The following is a 19783-nucleotide window of genomic DNA, read 5'->3' on the forward strand; positions in this document are numbered from 1 at the left end:
CTAGGATTTATGCTCTATTCTCAGCCTAGCTCTCCAGCTTTATTGCTCTTACTCCCTTCGCTCTAATGGCTGCCACACTGGCCTTCTTTCAGTTTCCTGAAGGCGCCCTCACCCCTCCAGCTACAGAGCCTTTGCCCAGGTTGTTCTGCCTGTTTGGAATACTCATTCTCTCTCAACTCAATTAACTGGAGTTAATTTCTCTCAACGAACTAGAGTTAATATCTCCTCTTCATATCTCAGCAAACATTTCTTCAGGAAAGTCCTTCTGTACTGCATTAATGCCCTAATCTGGCAGCTGCACAGTATCCGTGTCAACTGTTATCATTTTTATTCTGTAGTTCTATAATTCTTTAACTCTGTCCTCTTCACTTGACTGTTACCCCGCAAATACAAAAACCACATTTATCCTCATACTGTTCCACTACTACTCATTAACATTAGGATATTAGAAAGCAAACAGGTAGCTGGAATGTAATTAAAATAAAGTAGTTTTATGCCTCATTGGTCAAAGTATTTAGAGAACATTCCTGGTAATGAAATAATCTCTCCGACGCTCCACCCCATGCTCTGAGGTCGATTAAGGTCTGCGTCTGCGCCAGTGCTGGCTAGCAGGCTCACCAACCTGCAGGCGGGGGCTACCAGGCGTGGAGCCAGGCGCCAGTGGCAACGGGAAACCCAGTTACCAAAACTGACTCTAGATGAGAGAACCTAATAGACCAGTAACAATGGAAGAAATTGAGAAAGTTATCAAAAAGCTACCATCCCCCAAAATACCAGGCCCAGATGGTGTTACAGGTTAAAAAAACAAATCCTTCATGAAGAAAGATCTTAAGCAACATGATGAACTCAGCAGCTCATGAAAAGAGGCCACCAATCCTAATGTTTTAAAAACAAGATATATCACCTCATATTGCGAATGTTAGTGAAATGAAGCATTACTTGTGTGGATTCTGTGCAGCTTTCAACAATGTAGCAATCATTGGGCTTCCCTGGTGGTGCAGTGGTTAAGAATCCACCTGCCAATGCAGGGGACACGGGTTTGAGCCCTGGTCCGGGAGGATCCCACATGCCGCAGAGCAACTAAGCCCATGCACCACAGCTGCTGAGCCTGTGCTCTAGAGCCCGCGTGCCACAACTACTGAGCCTGCGTGCTACAACTGCTGAAGCCCGCACGCCTAGAGCCTGTGCTCTGCAACAAGGGAGGCCACCGCAATGAGAAGCCCGTGCACCGCAACGAAGAGTGGCCCCCACTCGCCGCACCTAGAGAGGACCTGCGCACAGCAATGAAGACCCAATGCAGCCAAAAATAAATAAATAAATTTTAAAAAAAACAATGTAGCAATTGCATTTCCCATTGGAAGGTCCTCTTTTGGCAAGAGCTGTATGAAATCAAAACCCAGGATGCAGTACTTCAGTTGAGAAGGGATGGATTTCGAAACTTGCACCATGGAATCCTTCCCCCATTAATGGAGAAGACAACAACACTAGCACTTATGTTTGGTCTGTATGAGGATTTATCTTGCCTTCTCCTTAAGCATATCAGTACTCCAGAGTTTGCAACCGGTAGGTAGCATGGCAGCAGTACTTGCAGGGATAACAGAAAGCAATTTTCATGCCACTGGAACGAGTTCAAACATTGCTTCAAGACCACAAGTATCATGACAAATTTACACCTGTCAGGCTTTCAAGGCACCAAAATGCCATGGAATTATAGAGTGTTATCAAGGCCTGGTGCCTGTTCTTTTCAGTAACAGATTCAGCAACGTCCTTTTTTTGGCCTTCGAGGTCCCATCAAGGAACATCTGCCTATGGCAATGACTCACAATGCTCATCTGGTCAATGATATTATCTGTGGAGGTCTATAGGGTGCCATGTTGGAATCTTGTTTTTTCCAGTTAATATTGTAAAAACTTAAATGCAGTCTCAGATTGATGGTGAATTTCCATCTTTCCCCAGGGTTTTCCAAAAACTCTGGTTAAAACAGGACAGGAATCTGACAAATCTTTTCAGAGATGCCCATCTCTTGCGGCATAACTGATGCAACTTATGAATTCCTGTTAAAGATTCTATGAAAGAAATCAGTTAAGTGCCACTTATCAACTGAAGAGACCCAAGAAAAATGCAGTTTGGCCTCATTCCTAATCGGCCAAATACAAGTTGGTGTCATAAATCCAGGGCACAATGAATTATGGGCAAAGCTGCTTTCCTTAAGCACCAACAAATTCAGAATAGACACTTTCAGTAGGAAAAAAGAATGTGGGGGGGAAAGCAAGAGAGAGGCTGGGGACAGGGATGAGTGAATAAGGACTGCTGAAGAGTACATGGTTCCTTCTGGAGGTGACGAAATGTTCTAAAACCGATTGTGATGATGGATGCACAACGCTATGGATATGCTAAAGAGTACTGAATTGTACACTTTAAATGGGTGAATTGTACGGTCTATGAATTATATCCTTATCAAGCTGTTACCACACACATACACACAAAAGACGTTTCTAAGACATTTTTCTTGTGAAAGACGTAAAAAATTAAGAACTAATTTTTACTGTAGTAAAGCTACTAAAATATTAGGTTAAGAATTTACAGATAAAAGAAAATAATGTAAAATGCTAAATAAGAATACATGACCTAGGAGTAAAAGATGCATCCTAATTTTAAAGGATGAAAATAAAATTCTGTCACATTAAATACTCACTTAGGAATGTTCAGTTTAAACCAAACATAATTCTGGTAAAACAACACATCCACAATTTTAAAATTTTAAACTGCCTTTTATTTAACTATATTTAAACTATAACAAAATACTACTCTTTGGAACCTGTTACCTTGATTCTACTAGCCTGTTTTAAAAGCTGTAAAATGACTTAGAAAATTATCTTAGAAAATTTATACAGAATAATAAATTTCCAAATGCTGATCATAATATATACTATTTTTGAGATAGAAGAGAACTATGGAGAGGTACTAAGTGTCCAACCCAAACCTGTGTAGTATATCTGATACCAAGAGGACTTTATTATAAGGTAATTTCACCTGGAAAGCAAGCCATCATACCTAAAAACCCTGCTGCTTTGTCAACCTCTTTTGAATTATTCAACTAGCTTAAGTAAAATATTCCCCATTAGTGACTTCCTTAAATCTAAAAAAAAAAATCAAAATTCAAAATTCTTAAAATGCTTAATCTCAGAGAACACTTACTCACATCTGAAATTCTTAGAACTGCATTATAAAAATGTCTTTTAAGTTAGATGATGAATTGCTATTTCAGACAACAGAGTCAAAGGAAAGTTTGATTATTCTCATTCTCATCTATGAAAGTTTTTGTTTAATCTATGCCTTTGGAGGAAAACATTAAAAGAGTTATATGTAAATAATGTTATTTTCACATAAAAATTAGCAGAAGAAAATATTACTCCCTTTATGTATAAATAATATGGACCCTAAGAAAGGGAAAAAATTCAAACTTGAAATTATTCCAGCTACAAAACAAAAAGGACACAAGACAGTTGTACTGCACAACTACAAAAAAAAAAAAAAAAAAAAAGGACTGCACTATGTTCAGAAGGTGACCAAGAAGATATACTAAGAACATCTGGAGAAGACATGGACAAAATCACGTATCCTTAAGTTTAAGTGACAATGCAGAATACTACAAAAGATCATCAAGCTGAAGGTGACATGCCTTTGACATATGTGGTTAACATATTTTTAATGAATTAATGAACAGATAAACAAATACTCAATATACTAAAAATGTCCTGAATTTAAATTAATGCATGTACACGAGACTTAAGCTTTTAGAACTTTACAGTGCAGTAAAAGGACGGATGGATGAGAGAGAGAGGAAGAAAGGGATAAAATAAAAACAGCTAACCTCATCTATCCAGACAGTTTGACCTCAATATGTAAACTCATTTAATCTTTATAATACTCTCACTAGGAAGATACTATTAGTATCCTCATTTCAAAAACAAGGAAACTTAGGCACAGGGAAGTTATTTGGCCATGGTCATTAGTGACTAGTGGCACTGGAATTTGAGTGTGGTCCTAAAGTCTACAGTCTTTAACAGATTTCTGAATCAGAAGTAGTGGATCATGGTAAAAGATAGCTTAATACAATAGTTTCCCAAATGGTCATTCTTTAGATCAGTGATTCTAAACTGGAGGTGGGAGGTTCTACTGGCATCTAGTGGGTAGAGGCCACGGATGCTGCTAAATATGCTGCTATGACCAGCAGCCCCGATATGAAAAAATCATCTGGCCCCAAACCGTCGATAGTACTGTGGTTGAGAAACTGTTTTAGAAAAGCGTTATTTCTGCATGTGAAAATCCATTATAATAAAGAAGAAGAAAATAACATTTCCCAAGGTAGCCTGATTCAAGATATCATTATCAATACATTATTCTCTAGACCTGCTTATTTCAGGCAAAGGAAATGTTACACTGCAAAGTCTAAAAGAAACACAGGAAGAGGAAATTACTATTATGTAGGAGGTTAACCAGGAAATATCACTGGGGATGTGGATGGGGGAAAAAATTTCCCCAAATCCATCAACTATGTACCTATAAGTAGAAAAAGGTTATAATGGGAAATGATAAAACTGCTGACCTAAACGTCAACGTTACCTTCCACTAGAGCATGTGACTATAAATTTTCCTAAGTTATGTCATGGGTCACTGATAATGTGGCAAACTTTTAAGTTTTTTTGGTTGTTTTTCAGATGGTCACATTTTCTGTATCTATCAATGCTTCTTTAGTCATTAATCCATTAAGGACTATAAAGTTAAATCATTATTCTTTAAAATTCTATTACATTATTCAAGACTTTCTTGGTACTTAAAATGACATGAATTCACTACCGCCCAATAGATTTTTCAATACTTCATTTTAAAAACATAAATAAGATCTAATTTTCCCATTCACAAAGCTTTCTCTTCACAACTTTTACTTTCTTTTTTAAAATTTTTAAATTTATTTTTCTATTGAAGTATAATTTACAATGTTGTGTTAGTTTTTAGTATATAGCGAAGTGATTATATACATATTTTTTCAGATTCTTTTCCATTATAGATTATTACATGATATTGAATATAATTCCCTGTGCCATACTGTAAATCCCTGTTGCTTATTTTATATACAGTAGTGTGTATGTTAATCCCCAACTCCTAATTTACCCCCACCATAAGTTTGCTTTCTGTGTCTGTGAGTCTATTTCTGTTTTGTAAATAAGTTCATTTGTATTATTTTTTTAGATTCCACATATAAGTGATATCATATTTTTAAATTTGAAAATTTAATGCTTAAGAAAATTTCAAGCCTTAATAAAATTCTGTCCCTCAATTTATGCAGACTGACATGAGCCCCAGTCTAAGTATTCTTTTAGACTTATAGAAGCCTTTTTTATTTTCTTTACAGAACCCAACTATTTCCACAACTTAAGTATCAAAAATGTTTTTGAATCACACACATAAAATTAAATATTGAAGGCAACAGTATTATCATAAAAAGTGTAAAACAAATATGCTTTAGATACAATTAGGTATCTTTCTCACTTTTTAACCTGTGTCATTTCAAGTTTTCCCTCAATAATCTCAGTACTTTATGTTACAAAAACTCTAACATGCTCTATTAACCTTAATACTTTTTTTCCATCCATTAATTTACTGAGAAAATGTTTACAGTGTTGACTACTGCCAAAGAACAGGTTCTTTAACATTTCCATTTTAAAGGCCTGAATAAATCTCTAGTCAGTGTATTTCCACTAAGAGAAAGGGAAAGAGCAGTAAGTTAAAATGTTGGTAACTTCAATCTGGTTTCAAAAAATAAATAAGATGCCACTCAGCTTCACAGTGAGGAAATAATGTTGGTCTTCTGTACATCCACCTGGGAAGCAGCACACCTGGTAGTTCAGAGAACAAGCTCTGGCGTCAAGCTGCCCAAGGTCAAACTCTGCCCTGTGACGTGCCACTTGCCAGATCCTAGGCAAGTCATTTAACATTAAGTTATTTCTTTGCTCTATAAAAAGAAGACAACCATGCCTCTAACTGCGGACCGTTTAAAAATTAAATGAGATATAAATGTAAAGTACTTAGCAAAATATAATGCATATGGTAATGTAAGCATATAAGGTAGGGGGTCCCCAGAGAAAGAGAATCAGGTAAGAGAAGCCATTTTTGGCCTAAGTCATTCTGTGATCTAAGCCTGGCCACAATGCTTAACCTTGAGCAGGACTTGGTAATAATGATCTTAAGGGAACAAAAGAACAAACTGTTATCAAGCAAGAGAAGTAGCAAGAGCAAAGATAACAAATTAGTTGTAAAAACTCACAGTTCTGTTTCAATAGTAAAGACTAGCATGAAGCACTTTCTTGAGCAGTTCTGCAGAATTTAAACCTCCTAGGCACTCAACCTCCAGATCAACTGGAACGTAAGGGATGATGATGCTGACCTTCACTGACCCCCATGACTTCAATCAACCAAAGCTTGGACTCTGTCAAACACCCAAGCACCTTCACGAATATGCATGTACCCTTAGCTTAAAACTTCCCAAATTTTGCTGTTCATGGAAACACTCCATTGGGAAAGATCCCCAGTGCTCTTCCTCCTTGTTGCAAGTAATAAATCCTTCCTTCTCCCAGTCTTTGACTTGGTTCTACCTTTTGGCTCAACACCCACCAAGAGGCAAACCCAGTTTTTGGGTAACAGTAAGTGCTCAAAAATTATTATCTATTGTTATGGTGTTAGGACTAAACCATTACCTGTGTTCTTAATCCAAATTACCATACCAGAAATAAATAATAAATTTTTTAGAAGAGTTTCTAAAGCTAACTGCACTTATTTCACTAATTTATCACTAGGATAAATGTGCTCTAAAAATTCCCTAAGACAAAAAGATCTAATATATCATTCTTCTCACACAGTATCAAGTCTTAAAAGGCCTGCTTTTATGCCTTTAAAATTAAAAGTAGCCCAAAAAAAGCATATAATGCCAAACAAAGGCAGGGATAAAGGCAAAAAAAAAAAAAAACAACCAAGATACTCTTTGAAAAATGTCCAAAATCAAAGCATTTTGTATTTGCTTTTAGAAATGAGAATTTTAACAAAGTTTTACTGTAAAGTATATTATAATGACTTCATCTAAGTAAGGAGAAAACAATAACTTGTAAGCTTCTTTAGAGATAATCCAAAATAAATAACAACAAAATTATGTAACAAACTTTTGAATTACCAGGAGGATAATATATTTTATGAAGTGCTACTGACATTGAAATATTATATATTTAATATATTCATATAAAAAGAGGACCTAAAATAAGTCTAACAAAATCTGGTTATTTTAAAAAATGGGAATTCAGACAAAAATGAAATTGGTAAAATGAACATAACCAAGTTAAACGGCAGTGCCCACCACTCCACTCACATCTCTTTAGATCTAGACCAACACTTGCCACATCATTACCTACTAACAAAATTAGCATACATATGCATAAAACAGCACTGCCCGGCAACACACAGCAATACCAATGGCCAAAACAGTGCTAACATTTTGATGCTTTAACAAAACAAATTTTAAGAAAACATTTCCTCACCTATTATCAGATGGCAGAAGAGAAAGCAAAGCCAAAGCTGAAAGTTTTCTTCTTTCAGGCTGGGTAATATTGTCCATGCGATCAACCCACATTTCAATCATATTTCCCAAAAGCTGGTCCATCTGAAAAAAGACCAGGAGGCATCTCAAATATGTGAAATGCTATTTACTTGTGGATAAGTACTGTTAAAGGCTAAAACCTCATAAGGAATGGCTAAAGTTCAATTCCAGCAAACCAGAGAATTGGAATATAAGATTTTGGGGCAAGCCTTGAGCTGGAAAAAAATAATTTGAGCAAAACCAGAAAACGACTCTAATTAATCTTGAGAGCCAATTAACTCTGAGAGCCAAATAGACTTGTTCAACTCATCTAGGCTAAGGGTCCAGTTGTTTGGTCAAATACTAGTCTAGATGTTGCCATGAAAGTATTTTGCAGATAAGATTACAATGAGTTGACTTTAAGTAAAGGAGATTACCCTAGATAATGTGGATTAGGCTTCATTCAATCAGTTGAAAGCCTTAAGAGCAAAAACTAAGGTTTCCTAGAAAGAAGAAACCTTGCCTCAAGACTGTAACATAGAAATCCTGCCTGAGTTTTCATTTGCAGCCTGCCCTACAAAATTAGAAATTGCTAGTCCCTGCAATCATATGAGCCAATTCCTTAAAATCCACCCCCCTTCTCGCGTATGTGCGCCTCTACATGTGTATATTCTCTCAATCTCTCTCTCTCTCTCCATATACACAGAACTGGTTCTATTTTTCTGAAAAACCCTAACTGATACAGTTAGAATCTATAAAGTAAAACAGGGCCAAGTGTACTCATCCTGTAGACTGAAAGTGGGTCCCAGGGTTTGCTTACAAACACCTGTACACTCCTCGCACCTTTTAAAGAATGCATTTAATATCAGAATCTGTACTTCATGGATTTTAGTAATGTAAGATCAACCTTGAATTCCCATACTTTCTTACTTTTGTGCTTCTACATTTTTTCCAAAAAATGCTTCAACACATTTTTTTTCCCCAACACATTTTGAAAAATAATAAACAGTCAAGGAAACACTTATTAGTATAAGACAATTATTTATACTTGAGTTCCCCAAACTGTGTGCTGTGTCCCAAGATGCCACAGTAAACTGACAAAATATTTAAAATTATTCAGAGAAACCTAATGACATCCGTCAGATACTGCAAAAACTACTAGTTCAAGATAGTTCCCAGTTTTAACATTATACTCCTTTTGATGACTTTGTATCTTTCCAAAGTACTACCAAAAAATCAAGGTAGAACAGAAGATGAAAGTGGAGGTATCCAATATGATTCTAAGGTTTAAGAACTTGGGTGTTGCCCAATAGGCATACACATTCCATTAATCAGTAATTGTGGTTATTTAAGAATGAAATAAAGATATTATTCTTTAGATTTTTGTGTATAATTTTCAATAGATACTAAGTTATTAGGATGTGAATACAAATTAATTTGTTTGGATCGAACTACTTAATAAAAGGAACAGTTAGCTATTTATATTTCTTTTAGCCTAGAGGCATTGTGAAAATATTACTAACATATTAAGGGCACAATGAAGCAATACAGTCCAGTAACTGCTGATTTATACCATGTGTCTTCAATTTGTACTTAATTTGGAAACAAATGGCTCAGATACTTTATAGATTTACTGCAATTAATATCTAGTAAGCAAGATTTAAAAAACAAAGCATAACCATACAAAAGCAAATATCCAGTTATTAAAATGTAATATATACAACTAAAGCTATAGTAATATATGTGGTTGAAATGAAGATGCAATCAGCAAAGACAGGTATCTCTATGGTCTAATTTTATTTACTTATAACTTATATTTATTTCCTCTATTATAAAAATATATAACAACAGCACATAACAAAAAATAGAAACAACTGTAACACATGTTGATGACCATTTATAGCGAATCATAAAGCAAAAAAAGAATTCTGTAGTATTTCAGAGAACTAATTTCTAAAATCAAGGTATTTCTTAAGCAGCATGATAAAAAGATGATGAGATTTCTCTACCTTGATAATGTATGCCAAAATCTACCCTGGTGGATCATGCTGAAGATACCACGATTAAATAAATAGCTACTATAGAAAGACAGAATTTTATTTCTGACTGGTTCCATCATTTTTACAACTTCAAAGAATATGAGTTATAAATGTTGTCTATAAGAATTAAGTAATTTTATATAAGTATATTCCCTGTAGGAACAGAATATGTTTATGCAAATGGCGATCTTTTTTTATTTCTCTCTCCAAATGTTATCTTCTTAGTCTAACCTTCATACCAGTTGTTATTCAAGCAATAAAATGTCATTTTTACATAAAATTTCATGAAACATCATTCATTGTGTGGAAACAAAAAAGTACCTTCAATCTCTCTAGTATTAGAGAGATGTGTGCTGTTTCAAGTCAAACACTGAGGACTGATTAAGGAAAAAGTCTTATAATCAAAGTAGCAGGTCTTGAGGAAAGTCATCTTCTTACCTCGTAGAACTGAAGTTACCAAAATGTTTCACTCCTCCCCCCAAATTTATAAAGTCTAAATTAAGGGATATTGCCAGAAAGAGTAAGATGACAATGTTTCTAGAAAATAAGGAAATACCTAAGGAATAGTTGGGTTCAGTCTAAATTTTGTAGAAAGATAAACAGATAATATTACTCCAATTACGCAGCTGCACACACCTTATTGCATCTTTATAAAAAAGTTATTTACCCTAGAAGCATACTGACATTGTGAAAACAATTTTAGCTTTGAACATACGCATTTGCTGGCTCCCTCTGAAATCCCGCTAAAATGAGAGTAAAGAAATATAAAAAGCAAACAAATAACCCCCCAGGGTCTATAAAAGAGGAGAAACTACATGGGTAAAGATGGCTACGAGTTTTTGGAAGATGGCAGATGAATGAAAGAGTGATAAGTAACTTGGCCAAACAGAAAAGCCTGGAACCAAACTGTCTGCCAGAGAAATAATAATCTAATGCAAACAGACTTGGTTCTCAGAACCTTGCAATCATCAGGCCACAAAGAAGACAGAGGTGAGGCACAGAGCTCAAAACAGGAAAACTAGCTGGGAATCTGTATAAAGAACAATTAGAACCTTCTAGATTGCTTTCCCCACTCCTAAAGGAGTCCAAAGATACAATATCTGCAAAAATAAAATCCAAGAAACTCCAACTCAAGGCATCAAGAACAGGGGGCAGGCAAGGTGAGAAACAAATTAAAATCAGATGACTTAAATGAGAATCAGGACGCTGAATGGCGAAACACCCTCATCCCAAAAGCCTGTTTTCCCATCCTGAATTCCACAGCACTGGTTTACACCAAGAGAGATGCTGTCCCTCAGAAGAGGAAGCCTAAAGAGAAAAAGGGCCTACAAATGCTGTCATTTTCTAGCAAATTTCCCTGCAGCAAAAGTACCATTCTTCAATACCCTAAGGCTCTAAATTCTAAATTACGTTATCAGTCTAAAAAGTTTTCTTCATTCAATATAAAAAAATGACTCTGAAAGACTCTGACTAGCAAATGCTTAGAGGTGGAACTGTTCTAATGGTGACTTCTGCAATGAACCCAACTTCTTTCCTAAAGATATTAAACCACTCTTAATTAACTTGGTTTTCTCTACTATCTGACAACTGTTTTCAAGTGGTTAGAAGAGGCAAACCTTTCTGCAAAATCCTTGCTTGCTTCAAAGCTATCTGGATTTACTGGAATTCATTTTCCTAGTCCTATTTAATTCTGATGTTCTTTAAAACTGTGCTCACAGTCAAAAGTAGCCATTTGAACTACAATAATATTTCATTCTCTTTCATTCCCGTAGTCTCTAGACTCAAACATGATGGCTTGACAATTTTTGGTCAAATTCTTTGTGAAAAACATTTCTTCTTCACATCGAAAAGTGAAAAAAGAAGTGTTCCATGAAAAGCCAGTGCTCTAAATACAGTGAGAGAAATAAGTCTGAACCTATAACATCTCTCTTTAATCCTTCATATTGTCAAAGGGTTGATGTAGTACCAGCACCAGCCACAGGTCATTATTTCTGCATATTTTGATGTTTAACCCAATGGAGGTGGTGGTCTACTCTCGTGTATTTTTTTAAAAGTAAACCTAAGACATTTGCGATAACAGGGAAACAGGACATTTCAGAAAATTTTCCACATGACTTTTATTTATTTATTTATTTTTAAATTTAATTTTGATTTTATATTGGAGTATAGCTGATCGATCACATGATGACTCTTAAATGAACAGCACCTAAAGAACTATCCATTAGTTAGTCTGCCCTGGATTAGCAAAGCATATTATTTTGGGTAGAAAGATGGTGTTAAGCACAGGACAGCACAGAGGCAAATTTCCTTTAAGGTCTAATAACAAGTAAAGCTATGTTTTCAGATCTTCTCCATTCATGCAAATACATACTATGCTAGGTGACTCATTTCCAGATTCAAATCATGCTGCTACTAACAATCACTTGAGGTAAAATGAAAATTAAAATATTTAAAAATCAAAAAGTAACTATAAATTAAAAATTTTTAATATAATCTTTATTTTTTATACAAATTGGTATTTTAACACTGTCTATCAAGCTATGTAGCACAAATCGTTATCAAACCATTTTAATAATTTCTGCCTTTCCACCACATGAGGACTCAGTGAAAGGTCAGCAGGCTACAATGCAGGAAATGGCAGAATTCAACCACGCTGGCACCCTGATCTTGGACTTCCAAGCCTCCAGAACTTTCATCACCAACTGAGGTACGTACCCCTATATACAGATGAAGCCATGAAAAGAGAAATATGGTACATTTCCCCAACTCTACCATCTCCTAGCTTTGTGACCTTGGAGTTCACAGTCAAATGGAGAAGACAAGCAAGTAAGCAATTCTGTAATTCAATCTGCAAGACCACTCAGCTGACCTGTAGAAGAGGTACTGGAGGAAGCCCAATATTAGAGGTTATGGTAATATTCCAGTCACGAGAAAAGCACTTGGGCTGTGGCAGCAGCAATGGAGGTGAAAAGAAGATGGATTTAACATGGCTTACAAAAATACAGGGGATGAAGGAATAAGTTAAATGATACCAGGACAGGGCTCAAAGTTCTTTGGGATAACTGGCCCAGGCCCTTAAATAAACTAAGGCCACAGGAAAAAAGGATGGAGGTGGGAGAGCTGTTCTACAATAAAAGATGAGAAAACTTTTGAATAAATGAGAGAGAAATATACATTAAGCATAATGGACACACAAAAGAAGAAATGTCAGAGGACATTGAGTGCTCAAAGAAGACAGAAGACCTTGGTGTAAAGATACTGGGACTGGATGGTAAGGAAAAGGTCAGAGTTGGCCTCCCTTAAAGGAGTGACTGTGGCTGGAGATAAGCAGAGTCAATGATTAAGTCTTAGAAAATGCTTATCGTTTACTAGGAAGTGAAACCCATGAGACCAAGAAGGAAATCAATGGGAAATTAACTTACAGTGTCCTGGAACCTAAAGAAGGGAAGAATTTCAAGGAATGTGTGAATGAGTGTGTCACCTAAAACCAAGAGGAAGTTACTGTGCCCTCCAATGAGGTTTATGTTATACAAATATAAAACACGTATATAGTTATACACATATATACATAAATAAATACATATGTATACACATATATGTTTGCATGTTATAGGTTAATCTAGCTTGATTCATCTAAAAGACTTGTCTTTTTCTGGACTTCCCCGGTGGTCCAGTGGTAAAGAATCTGCCTTTCAATGCAGGGGACTCAGGTTCGATCCCCGGTCAGGGAACTAAGATCCCACATGCCATGAGGCAACTAAGCCCGCGCGCCACAACTACTGAGCTTGCGCGCCTCAACGAGAGCCCGTGCACCTCAACGAGAGCCCGCGTGCCTCAACTACAGAGCCCACGTGCCACAACTAGAGAAAGAAAACCCACACGCCACAACTAGAGAGAAGCCCGCACCACAATGAAAGATCCCGCAAGCGGCCTCAAGGAAGACCCCGCGTGCCGCAACTAAGACCCAACGCAGCCAAAAAAATAAATAAATAAAATAAAATAAGTAAATAAAAGGCTTGTCTTTTTTGCATTAAATTTCCTTGGTACATCTGTCAAAAATAAACCGACCATTAATGTGTGCACCTATTTTCCAACTCAATCCTGTTTCATTGACCTAAATGTTTATTTTCATGCTATCCCCCTTTCTTGGTTAGTATAGGTTTATAATAGGTCTTGAAATAGGATAGTATTATATATTCTTCAACTTTGTTCTTGTTTAAAGTAGGTTTGGCTATTCTAGGTCCATTATATTTCTATATAAATATTAGAATTAGCCTGCCAATTTCTACCAAAAAAAATAATAATAATTTTTAGGGAAAATTTTTATCTTAGCAATAATGAATCATCTAATCCATGAGCATACATATACATTTATTGAGATTTTTTTAATGTTCTCAGCAATGTTTAGTAGTTTTTACTGTACCTGTCTTACACACCTTTTGCTAAGTGTATCCTAAATATTTCTAGGTTTGAATGTTATTATAAATCATGTTTTGAGAATTTCAGTTTCCAGTTGTTCACTGGTAGTGAAGAGAAATAAAATTGTTTTTTATATATTGACCAAGTAACCCATGACCTTAGTAAACTTAGTAGTAGTTTTACTGGAGATTGTAATATACAATCATGTTGTTTGCAAAGTGAGTCAGTTTTACTTATTCCTTTCCAATCTGTATGCTTTTATTTGTCTTTTTTTTGCCTTGTTGCACTGGTAGGGCTCCCAGTATCATAATGAATGGAAGTATTGAAATATCAAATCTGTTAGAATTCTGCTCATTCTACTGCAAATATTTTGGATATTAAAGCTGAGAGATTTGTGATAGATACGTTCAATCACTTTTTTGTAATTGACCATATAAAAGAAAAAATTATGAAAGTGAAAGATATGAAAATTAAGAAATGTGAACTATCATTCAACCAAAACAAAGTATTAATTATAAGAAAAATTGTGCAATTATGTGACCGCCCCCCTTTCTGATGACAAATGAAAAATATATTGAATCTTTAGGTTCTTTCATTTACTGTATCCTAAACTTGGCTAATGATGGTTGTAAAGCTCAGCTCATTGAAAATGAAATAAAATTAAACCAATTAATATGACTTTTGGATAAACAAATATGACTTTTGGATGAAGTCTAAATATCTCTAAATATCCCAAACAGCATCTAGAAGGGCTAGAAAAGCTCTGAATAGAACTGCAGTTAGTTTAATAGAAGATGAGAGGTGATTCATGACTAGGAACATTAAGACAAATTACTACTTTTTGAGACTACAAGTTGCCTAGTGACTAATACTTAGGGAGGAAATTGTTGAAAATATTTGATGTCATCTTTTTATGTAAAATCTTGACTCAAACTAGAGCATTATTCAGCTAGTGTCAGCAGCATCAAATAAAGAATCATATTTACAATTTTTAAATATCAGCAAATGATTTAGGAATTACTGTTTCATGTGCATGTGTATAAAATAAATTGATATCTTTTTCCTATGTTTTCTTCTGGAAGCTTTTATAGTTTTAGCTTTTTTGATCAATGATTCATTCCAAGTTAATTTTTTTGTGTCAAGTACTACTTTGAAGAAATGATCTGGGGATGTGCCCAAAACTATTTGTGGAAATGCTGACACATCTTTAGGATGTGACTACATCAAAGAGTAGTTTTGAACATCTCAGTTTTCATATATTGCAAGAAAACTATCAACATTTGCTTAATAGCTAATATGAGGGAAAAATGAAAAGAAAAAGTAAAACTGCAGGGTTAATATTCTTCCAATTTCATCATTCAATTCCTGATTTTCAGGTATATTATTTGTTTCTCTGATGTTTATTCAATACGATAGTAAACATGAAATTTATTAAGAAAAGCTTTCTGATTTGTTTGATTTACATCCCTCATTGCATATGATTAAATTTAGTGACTTAGAACCAAATATGTGGAAAAGTTTTTTTAGTTTTGACTGAAGCTATATACACCTTCTCCCTATAGAGACACTGGCAATGAGGTTTTCAGTTAAATATTTCTTACTGAAATATTTTTCTTAAACATCAAGTTTATTATTTCAAATATTCTTTCATCTAGTTATATGAGTTCAATAAACATCATTAAATATCTTCAAAGTCATGAATTTCTCATTTTAAGTAATCTATATAAATATTTCAAAAAGTCGTTTTCTCATTTCAGTAAATACATGTTAGCTAGCAGGTGAAAAACAAAATTTAGAATATAATGATAGTCCCATAAATATTAATTTTTTGAAATTTCTATTAAATATTTCATGTCTTAAGATACTGTATTAAAACTGCATAGTTGATAGAATTTTTTAAATGCTGATGGTACTTTTCCAAATGTTTTTGTTCACTTTGACAGTGGAAAAACTTTATTATTTTGATCACTTTATTATCTAACACAAATTCATGATGTTCCCTTAATTTTTTTCCTCACTGACTGCTGCAAAAATTCTTTACTTTGCCAGAAACATTAATAGAACATGACTGACATTCTGATGAAATGTATTTAGAACCTTCAACTTCTAATGATACAATTCTTAAACACCTTTGCATCCAAAGTTTATATCATTAAGCAATAACAACAAATCACTATATTTTGCTGAAATAATAAAAATATTTTTCATTCCAGAAATAAAGATTACTTTTACTTTGCACCGAGTCCTACAGTTTCAAGAGGTTCCAGATTGTTCTAAATTCTTCAACATATCAGAAGATGTTCTCCACTGCAATTTATTATTAACATAATTTCTTCATTGTACTCCTGAACATTCAAAAGATTTATTTACAAAACAGAAATGATAGGGACTTCCCTGGTGGTCCAGTGGTTAAGACTTCGCCTTCCAGTGCAGGGGGTGTGGGTTCATCCCTGGTCAGGAAGCTAAGATCCCACATGCCTCGTGGCCAAAAAACCAAAACATAAAACAGAAGCAGTATTTTAACAAATTCAATAAAGACTTTAAAAATGGTCCACATCAAAAAAAAAAAAAATGATAAACTGCTTCATAGTAAAATTTATACTATTAATTATTTACAGCATTTATCAAGGTTATTATACTATTTTGTAGTTAGCAGGGACTTATTACAATATTTTTAAAATTTCAATTTTAAAAATCAAAGAGGAGGGAACACATTCTAACTCATTCTATGAGGTCAGCATTTCCTGGTAATAAAGCCCAACAAAGATAATACAAAAAAGAAAAGCTACAGATCAGTGTCTCTTACAAACACTAATGCCAAAATCTTCAACAAAGTACTAGTAAACAGAATTCAGCAACATATTAAAAAGATTATACACCATAACCAAATGAGATTTATTCCAGGAATGGAAGGATGATTCAACATATGAAAATCAATCAAGATAACACACCACATTAACAGAATAAAGGATAAAAAACCCATGATCATCTCGATAGATATAGAAAAAGCATCTAACAAAATTCAATACCCTTTCATGATAAAAACAGTGAATAAATTAGGAATAGGGAGAAAATATCTCAACATAATAAACGCCATATATGAAAACCCATGATGAACATCAGACTGAATGACAAAAGACTGAGAAGATCTCATCCTTTAATATCAGGAACAAAACAAGGATGCCAAATTTCACCACTTCTATTTAACACAGTACTGGAAGTTCTAGCCAGAACAATTTGGCAAGCAAAAGAAATAAAATGCATCAAAACTGGGAAGGAAGAAACAAAATTATCTGTTTGCAGATCATATGTTCTTATATGTAGAAAGTCCCAAAGATTCCTCAAAAAAAACTGTTAGAATATATGAATTCAGCAAAGCAGCAGAATACAAAGTCAACAAAAATCAGTTGCACTTCTATACATGAGCAATGAACAATCTAAAAAAGAAATTACAAAAACAATTCCATTTTACTACCATCAAAAAGAATAAAATGCTTAGGAATTAATTTAACCAAGGAGGTGAAAGACTTGTATAATGAAAAATATAAAACACTCCTTATTAAGACATAAATAAATGGAAATACATCCCCTGTTCATGGATTGCAAGACTTAACATTAAGATGTCAATACTACTCAAAGCAATCTACAGTTTCAATGCAATCTCTGTCGAAATCCCAATGACACTTTTTGCAGAAATAGAAAAACCCATCCTAAAATTCATACAGAATCTCAAAGGACCCTGAATAGACAAAACCATCTCCAAAAATATGAAAAAAAGCCAGAGCATTCACACTTTTGGATTTCAACATGCCTTACAAAGCTTTAGTAATCAAAATTATGTGATAATCATACAAAGATAGACATATAGACCAATGGAACAGAATACGGAGCCCAGAAATAAACCCTTGCATATATGATCAAATGACTTTTGACAAGAGTGCCAAGATCATTCAATGGGGAAAGGACACTCTTTTCAACAAATGGCACTGTAAAAATTGAATAACCACATGCAAAAGAACGAAGCTGGACCCTCATCTCATACCATATACAAAATTCAACTTAAAATGGGTCAAAGAGATAAATAACAAGGACATACTGTACAGCACAGGGCATTATAGCCATTATCTTAATAATAACATTTAATGGAGTATAATCTGTAAAAAATAATGAATCAATATGCTGTACACCTGAAACTAATATAATATTGTAAACCAACTATACTTCAATTGGAAAAAAAAAAGGGGGGGTCAAAGAACTAAAGGTAAGACCTAAAACTATAAACCTCTTAAACAAAAAAATAGTACAAAAGCTTCACGACACTGAATTTGGCAGTGTTTTCTTGGATATGGCGCCAAAGGCATAAGCAATAAAAGGAAAAAACTAAGACATATTGAACTTCTTGAAAATTAAAAAATTTTGTGCATCAAAAGATATTATCAACATAGTAAAATGGCAACCCACAAAACTGGTGAAAATATTTATAAATCATATATCTGATAAGAGATTAACATACAGAATACATAATTAACCCTAAAACTCAACAACAGAAAAACGGATTCAAAAATGGGCAAAAGACTTAGACATTTCTCCAAATAAGATACACAAATGGGTAACGAACACATGAAAACACGCTCAACACCACTAATCATTAGGGAAATGCAAATCAAAATTACAATATGACCTCACACCCATTAAAGTGGACACTATCAAAAACAAAAACAAGTCTTGGAAAGGATATGGAGAAACTGGAACCCTGTGCACTGTGGATGGGAATTTAAAGTGGTGGAGCTATGTGGAAAATAGTATGGTGGTTCCTCAAAAACTTAAAAATAGAATTACAACATGATCCAGCAATTCCCTTCTGGATATATACCCAAAAGAATTGAAAGCGGGTCACAAATAGATATCTGAGTACCCATGTTCATAGCAGCTTTATTCACTGTAGCTAAAATGTGGAAGCAACTCAAGTGTACACTGACTGATGAATGGATAAGTAGAGTGTGATAAATATATACCATGGAATATTATTCAGACTTAAAAAGGAAGGAAATTCTGACATATCCTACAACACGATGAACTTTCAGGATATTATGCTAAGTGATATGTTAGTCACAAAAAGACAAATACAGTATGATTCCACTTATATGAGGTACTTAGAGTAAAATCACAGACATAGAAAGTAAAATGGTGTTTCCAGCGGCTACAGGGAGAGGGTAATGGGGAGTCATTCTTTAATGGATATAGAGATTCAAGTTTTACAAGTCTGAAAGAGTTATGGAGAAGCATGGTGGTGATGACTGTATACTGTGAATATGTTTAGTACCACTGACCTGCACACTTAAAAACAGATAAGATAGTAAATTTTATGCTATGTGTATTCTATCACAAGAAAAAAAATTGGACAAAAAAATTTAACAGAGTAGACAGCTTTTCTTTCTCTTCCCACAGCACGATGGACAAAACTCTAACATAGTATTTATAATACTATTACAAAATTGCCTGTTTAAGTACTCTCTTCCTTAAAAGAATACTATCAGCTTGTCAAACCAGGTGTCTCCAGTGTCTAGCGGAGAAGTGCCTATTGCAGGATGTATAGGAGGCAGCAGAATGTGGTAGCTGAGATATCAGCTCTGAAGTGAGGTTGCTGGGGTCTGCAAATCATTCCATCACTTACTAGCTTTGCAAAGTTGACCAAGTC

At 34.5% G+C, this 19783-nt stretch overlaps 1 protein-coding gene across 6 annotated transcripts in view; it reads right to left on the bottom strand.

The window, feature by feature from the left end:
• The window catches only part of IPO11 (importin 11), a 239983-nt gene that overhangs the window by 105193 nt on the left and 115007 nt on the right, over nt 1-19783 (bottom strand). For 5 of the 6 annotated variants that reach the window (XM_082457116.1, XM_082457118.1, XM_082457119.1 and 2 more), the window contains one exon: nt 7590-7711. The exons of the other annotated variant lie outside the window; for it this stretch is intronic. In XM_082457116.1, the coding sequence (XP_082313242.1) occupies nt 7590-7711 (122 nt within the window). The remainder of the gene's footprint in view (nt 1-7589; nt 7712-19783) is intronic. 6 annotated transcript variants of the gene reach the window in all.

The sequence above is a fragment of the Balaenoptera physalus genome, assembly GCF_965194825.1.
Source record: "Balaenoptera physalus genome assembly, chromosome: 3".
Taxonomy (NCBI): Eukaryota; Metazoa; Chordata; class Mammalia; order Artiodactyla; family Balaenopteridae; genus Balaenoptera; species Balaenoptera physalus.